The 7426-nt window shown below is 42.7% G+C and overlaps 1 protein-coding gene across 5 annotated transcripts; it reads left to right on the top strand.

The window, feature by feature from the left end:
* Positions 1–3739: 3739 nt before the first annotated feature.
* LOC147623607 (uncharacterized) lies at positions 3740–7110 on the top strand. Of its 5 annotated transcripts, none has more exons than XR_015269177.1 (3): positions 3757–4888; positions 4987–6126; positions 6241–7110. XR_015269177.1 is itself a non-coding variant. In XM_086820175.1 (2 exons), the coding sequence occupies exons 1-2, from the start codon at positions 4062–4064 to the stop codon at positions 5117–5119; spliced, it is 960 nt and encodes a 319-aa protein (XP_086676301.1). In that variant the 5' UTR covers positions 3740–4061; the 3' UTR covers positions 5120–7110. The 5 variants fall into 5 exon arrangements, 1 of the variants encoding a protein (XP_086676301.1); XR_015269176.1 differs by having other exon boundaries at positions 6220–7110; XR_015269179.1 differs by having other exon boundaries at positions 3763–4888; positions 6006–6126.
* Positions 7111–7426: the final 316 nt, after the last annotated feature.

The raw sequence follows: 7426 nt of genomic DNA, 5'->3' as shown, positions 1-7426 counted from the left end.
TGCCATGTACATAAACCAAGAGGATCGTCGGTGTAGCGCGTTGAAGCTTGCCGATCTCCCGGCCAAGCTCTTCTCACCCCCGTACCTAGTTCGAACCAAGGCATGGGTTGAGGCCAAGTCTTCACCTCCAAATCTAATCCTCCACCGTACCGCTTTACCAAGGCACTCACGACACGGTGGATTCAAGCCATGCTCTTCCCCGGGCCTCTTCTCCAATGCCCGAGGTACCTCACAACATACTAGTTTCTAGAAATTGAAGTGAGTGGAAACAATTGTGAGGTGCATATAGCTTGAATCTGAAAATGAGGTGGATCACTTACAAGGATGTGGCATGACTCATGCCCATTACAATATACTCATAAACCATTATGCATGAACTCATGCTTATCCACATAGCTCCAAATGTCCACCATTCATCCAAAGATCCAACATCAATCAACAAGTGAGGTAATACCATATACCAATGATATCAACATCCAATTTGTATTACTTCCATAAGCATTGCTTATGAGTAATTGGCATCAAATGGCATTCAAGGGCATCAACTTGCATTTGAATGTAGCATTACCAATGATTCCAATCACACATCAAGCTCTTCCAATGCTCAATAGCATCATATCAATGCATAAAAGCATCATGTCCATAGCAAGAACCTTCTCATTATTATACCCAACATCCACCCCATGCATGTGGCTCAATCAACGCATCCAAGCATATGCATTCCTTCATCCATTTATGCATGGATTCATCAAAGAATCTTGCATTTGTCTCCCAAATGGCCACATGACATCCCAATGGGTGTGATTAAAGAAGGATGTGAGCAATAAGAGCATGTAATCACTTTCCAATGGATAATGAGTTATGTAGGAATGTTAAAATGCTGTAAATTAGGGTTTCCATTCATGAATAACCCCAATTTATCCATAGCATGAAGATTAATCACCAATGCTTGAGAAAATAGCCATAGCAACTCACCAATGGTATTCCAAAAGCTTCAATGGTTGGATTGTTGCTTGATAGAGCTTCCAATGGAACCAAATCTTGAAGATTTTTGCAATTTTTGTGGGCTGCTCATACCTCCTCTTCTCCCTCTCCAATAGCCATGAAAAACTCTCCAAAATCCACCAAAAAGAGGCCAAATATCTTAGCTAACAACTAAATGGTATGGAATGGCATGGAATGGAGCCATTTCTTGTGAATATTGACCGTGAGGAAGCGTGGGAAAAAAATGCAGCTATGCCCATCCTCATGAGTAGAAAAGCACAAAAATCAACTCCAATGTTAGCTCTCAATAGCCATAGCATACATTTGCAGCCATTTAGAGTGAGTGGGGATGGATAATGGTGAGCTATGTGAGAGAGATTAGGGTTTAGAGCAAAGGGAAGGAAGAGGGAAAAAAAATTCAGAAATTTTCAGAAATTTGCATGTAAATTGGTACTCTATGTGTTCCTCTCCTCAAGCTCAACAAAAGCCATAGCAAATGGAAGCAAAACGGGGCAAAGAGGAGAAGTAATGGCTATGGAAAACTTGGAAAAGAAGCACAAAAGATAAACGTGATTAACAGAGAGATTAAAAGATGATTAATTCAAATTTTTTTCAATTTTTGTACCCCGCCCCAAAAATTTGGTCCAGAGTGCCCAAATTAGGTCCAAATGAGCTAAATCTCCATGAAATCACATGAAATGATGCCTCCCCTCCACTAATCTCCAAAGATTAAGCAGAAATTAAGCAAGATTAAGCCAAAACTCCAAGAAATCAAGAGAAAATTCAAAAAATTATCAAGAAAATGACTAATCTCATGCCCAAAACCTTGAAAATGGATCAAAATCAAGGCTCTGATACCAAATGAAATGGATCTAGAGCAAAATATGGAATCAAACACATCAAAGCAAGAATCTAGCATCCATTAATCATGAGATTAGTGATCCAATGGCTCATCACATGAATATACAAAAGAGAGAGAAAATCTATAAGTGCATGTAGCAAGAGAAGATGCACAAATAGCCTAAGTGTGTTTAACCTCTCACCAAGAGGATGACCATGGAAGGCCATATCTCCATAGATGGAGCCCAAAGGTACAAGATGACCAAAATTAGTAAAAGTGTCAAAAGGTCCCTACCAATGTACCCCAAGCCCTATTTATAGTCACTTCCTCCTATTGCCCATGGGCCCCTATGTACATGTGGAAATCAAGCTCTATGGTTCATGACAAGATATGTGTGTATCTCAAGAGCCATGGGTGGTAATGGCTAAGGCCCTCATAGAGAAGGTCACACTTGTGCATGGTAATACCAGGATTAATGGTACATGGTGGGACGCAGTGAATGGTTCCCAACAGGTTCGAGTGGTGGCTTCACCTCTCCTTTCTCATTTAATAATATCATGGAAGGAGGTGTTGGCACACACTAAATGGAAGCCTTCAGATCAACGGTTTGCAGTTGAATTCTATGTTGGCAGGTGAGGTGTTGGCTACTTCACGTTGTAGAACCTTTAAAAATTAGGCAAATATTATTGATGCATTGAATTTTAGAAAATTAGATATTGGGATAGCCTATTTCTAAATATAAGAGTATCATTTAATTAAATTGTGAGAGAAACTTTAGGTCAAATCAAATTTTAGAGAGAGAAGATTGGTATAGATGCTTTAAAATTATGATAAACCTAAGTGTAGATAGCCCTAGGGTAAATTATCGAATGATGGGATTAATTTAGAAGAGTTAGAATTAATTTGTAAATTTAGAGTTCTCCCATGCCTAGAGAGAGAAAGTAGGATTAGGGATGTAGAGAGAGAAAAATCAGAAAAAATATCTTAAAATTTTAGGATTTATATTTAGAATTATTTTTTAAAAGATTGGTGTGATACATAAAATACATAAGTATAAATAAAAAATTTAAAGATATATATATTTCGTAAATATATAATAATGTAAACTACTAATGATATATAAGCCATACACATATAGTAAATATATTATAATATTATATTAATACTATTATATATAAACACATTCACACACACACATACGTGCTCATACACAGAGTCACACATGCATGTGGAGGGTGTGTGTGTGTGTGAGAGAGAGAGAGAGAGAGAGAGAGAGAGAGAGAGAGAAAGAGAGTTTATGCAAGACAAGTGTGAGAAGAGAGAGAGTGCATGTGTACGTGTATGTGTGTTCTATGCACGTGACAATAGAGACATAGAGAGACTGCACATGTGAGAGAAACACACATATATGCGTCTATGTGACACATGCACATACGCATACACACACATGCACCCACATGTGCACACAAATACACACATACATATACAAACACAGACATGCGCACATGCACACACGCGCATATACATACACATGCATAGATTTATACACACGCGCACACTTGCATGCGCACATACAATATGCATACCAGCAAAAATTTTATTGCCGCAGAAACTGCAGGTCATATAACCCACCCGTAGCCGGCCCGTTGTTTCTTGAAGTGGGTCCCTATCTACCTCGAAAACTGGGTAGGTTCTGTGGGGCATTGCCCCTGACAAGGACGCATGGGACCCTTCAAAGAGCATGGCCATTGGTCCGTGACAAGGACGCAGCGGGGCCAGGTGACTTTCTACTTTGAAGCCGACCCCACTTTAAGGGGCGCGGGGCCCGCCGGCCGGGCAAATGACGACAAACGTGTATTCGCCGTTATGATAGACGGGAGGCTGACGGGTTTCGACCCGTCATGGTTCGAACCCGGGGTGAACTTACCTTCTTTTTTAGGACCCCCCCGGCGATGCTTCTAAATCAAGCTTCCCCTCCATCGCCCAGACCTTCCTCTTGCAAAACATCCAAATTAAGCTTGTCATCGCCATAGCCAAAATCAGAAGCCGTGCCTGTTTCGGTCTGTTTCGGTCGTTTTTGGCCACATCCTGAATATCTGCGTCTTGAGCTCTTTGAACTGGCGCCGTTTGCATGAGGCAACCGATTGCAGGCAGGAGGCAACCTATTAAGGAGGGCGGAGGTGCTGTGAGTCGGAGCCCCGCGGCTGTTCCTGTTTCGGGCCCGTGAAGGGAGAGAATGCTTTGCATGCGCCCTCGACCCCTTCTGCGCACCACCAGCAAATCAATTCTCATACCTGGCGAGGGCCAGCCTGAAGGATTTTGCCACAATTCACTGGTAGGTCCTGCACCATGTGCTCCCCGCCAAGTAATCATCGGTTTCGACCTAGGAAGTGAGAACAAGCCCTCTGATGCATGTCAGAGCCCACGCTCTGTGCTAGACCCGAATTCACTGTCTCCTCCTCAGGAGAAGCAGGCAGCAGCAAGGTCGCCACGGTCGTACTTAGGAAGCTTGCTGTCAGGCAAGAAAGGAAGCCAAGGTGTTGGTCTGGGGATTATTGTCGACATTCAAGCTGAAGAAGAAGAGGATGCTACAGTCGGCCATAGCCAGGCGATCGCAATTGTGCAGAATTGCCTGCATCAACATAGCAATCCGATCTCAATTGTGCAGAACCACCTGCACCAGCATAGCCAGCCCATCTCAATTGTGCGGAGTCACCTGCATCAGCATAGCAATCGTGAGCTCCACAAGGAGGTGACCAGGTATGGAATTGCAAACCCTTCTCTTAAGCCTAACCATGATAAGGAGATGAGTTGGGCACGCAAAGTCTCAAACTCCGAGGGTATGGACAATGGGACTGCCCCATGGCAAAGACGAGTTCTGCATAGTCACCCTAACCAGGATATGGAGGATGGTGAAGAGATCAACCTCCGCCAGTCCATCTTCTCGGTTGCGTCTCCGCCTTCTGGCTGTTGCAGCTTTGACATGCCATACATGGGCTTCCTCAATGCATGCTTCTTCTGTGGGTGCTCCCTGCTGCAAGGAAAGGATATCTTCATGTACAGGTAAAATCTGGTCTTCAAATGTGTTAGCAATACCTCATGCCGCAGATCATAATGGGGAGCCTTGGAATTTTCTCATTAAGTCTCTTCATGAAATGCAGAGGTGATCAAGCCTTCTGCTCTGCAGATTGCCGATATCAGCAAATTGTCATAGATGAGCGCAAGGAGAGTCGGGCGTTGATGGCTGCTGCACATTTTTTCCCTACTGAGTCCAACCCTTACCACAGATTCTAGGCTTCAAGTAGAGTCCTTTCCGTTTTCTTTTGTATAAACGGACAGAGAATCTGGCATGCAGGGACCTGGTTCTTCCTTGAGTATGTAGGGATTCTACATGCTCAGTTTTTGGCCAAAGGTTGGTCTTTTTTTCTTGAACAGGTAGTATAGATTTATAGAGAGGAAATAATTTGCAAACCCCTTCCAAAAATGGAGAGCGAGTTTCTAAATCTTCGACAAGAAGACAGGTCAAGCAAAGACAATGCTTGCAAACCTGGTAACGGAGTGTTTGCTTTGAGTGTTTCATGGCTTGAAATAGACAGCCGTATGATCACACATGGCATAGCTGAGGCATGTCGAAAGCTAAAGCTGTAAATTTTAGCTATGAAAGAAAACACATTTCATGTAAGAAGTCTTTGCAAGTCTTCAGTGGAGTTGATGGTTTTTAATTCGAACTTATTGCTCCTACAAGCCTGATGTTTCCCACGTTAACAAAACTATCTGTCGATTATGCGTGTTATGGGATTGAGATGCAAGATTTGAATGAATTGTCTCTCGGTCTTTAGAAGAAGCACGACGGAGTTATTTTATGTGTAGTGATGCAGACACTCCATGCAATGGTGACTGTAATTTTGTATGGTTGCAATGGCCAGTGTAATTGGTATTTTTTTGGGGGGTTTCTGTGCCCTTGTCATTATGCTGTCTTCTGTGTCATGGTCTTGTGTGTGAATGCAGGAGACCTTTATTTGAACTCTTTTAACATACAGCTGGGTTTCTTTGGTAGGGGTTGAAGATAAGTATACTTAAGCGTTTGCAAGGTGCTTTTGGTTTATGTCAAAAGTGGTTGTTTTGATGTGTTATCTTGATTACAGTGGATTGAATGCTTTTAATCTTGGAATGGATGCAGGTGTGCGCCATGTTGCTCCTGTCTGTTGATGGGCGAGCAAAACTGAGGAAAGTGTGACTCATTGACTAAATGACCTGAATGTCAATCACATAAACAGCTCAATGGAGAGATCTGTGTGGGGGTAAGGCTGTTTGTCCCTGTAAACTTGGTGCTTGTTTTGAAAGGTCAAACTCTTATGTGCAATCAATGCTATACTAATTCTGAATGGCTGTAGAAGTGATTATGGATGTGCTAGGCTATCACGTCTATGGAACTTTGGCTTGGGGTTGGATTTTGATGGAACAGAAAACAGGAGTAATTAGCTCAAAAGGCAGCAGTACACTCCTGTGTAGCATCGATTGTGCAATTTATCAAACGTGATTGGAATTGTGATCGATGTTGATGGAACTTGGAAGCATGTGGCAGAAATAATTGTTGGAAGTCTTGCTTTTGTGATCTTTGTTTTGTGGGATAGAATTGGCACAAGAATCTGATAGGGGCGCAAAGCGGTTTAAGATTAATGTGCCCAACTCACAAATCAGGTCAAGGTGGACAAAAGAGGAAACAGTGGAGGCTAGCTGTTGGTGATCTTTATTTTGTGGGCTAGGACAGGCACAAGAGTTGTTCAAAATCAAGGGTGCCTGATTTGCGGGCCAGGCCAGCTGTTGACGATCTTCTTTTTGTGGGACAGAACAGGCAGTTTGAAATTAAGGTGCACGACTCACAGGCCAGGCCAGGCCAGTTAAACAAAAGAGGTAACAGTAGAGGTGAGTTGTTGACCAGCTATTATTGGCCATATGTGCTGGTTGGCAAGACTTGGACCTCAGTTTGAAGCAAAGGTATCTTTAGAACCGGCTAAGTTTTACTGATCAGTTTTACTCTTCTTGATGGTGTCATACATACTTCAATAGGCCCACCATTTTACTGATCAGTTTTACTCTTCTTGATGGTGTCATACTTCAATAGGCCCACCATTTGTGGTGCAATAGTTTGTAAAAGTTGTGGGTAGGTAGAACCTTCTTCACCCATGCCCGATGGAATAGGGCAACTTGTGTACAACTTGTGTACTTACCTTTTTAACTATTCCAGTTGTTTCTAGCTAATGGTATCAAAAGAACTTGAAATTTGTGCTTGGGTAGGGACAGATTTGGCTATTGAAATCTTAAGATGACCACCCCTAAGACGTAGCTGCATCTCGGTTTGCCGGTTGCAGGCCCGTAGTGGTGCCAGTTGCAGTCGGGTCCCTTGCAACCCTGAGCATTTCCGAGCTTGATGAACTTGTTCTTGCCAACGAGACTGACATGTGTTCTTGCCAACGTTTTCAAGCTTTCGACAGCTTTGTGCCCCGTTGCGTATTAAAACACATGAATTACCTAGCGTTTCAAAAATGTATTATACCTTTCTGAGATCTTTTCTCTACAAGGGGCAAACTTCTATGAAAC

Source organism: Cibotium barometz, chromosome 26, assembly GCF_041138505.1.
Source record: "Cibotium barometz isolate CiBa-2024 chromosome 26, ASM4113850v1, whole genome shotgun sequence".
NCBI lineage: Eukaryota > Viridiplantae > Streptophyta > Polypodiopsida > Cyatheales > Cibotiaceae > Cibotium > Cibotium barometz.
The sequence above is the reverse complement of the archived record's forward strand: the minus strand, read 5'-3'. Positions and strand labels throughout refer to the sequence as shown.

Coding starts and splice junctions, on each gene's coding strand:
- LOC147623607 (XM_086820175.1), top strand. CDS start 4,062: ATGCTTTGCATGCGCCCTCGACCCCTTCTGCGCACCACCAGCAAATCA. Junction 4,889..4,986: donor AAGGATATCTTCATGTACAG/GTAAAATCTGGT, acceptor CATGAAATGCAG/AGGTGATCAAGCCTTCTGCT.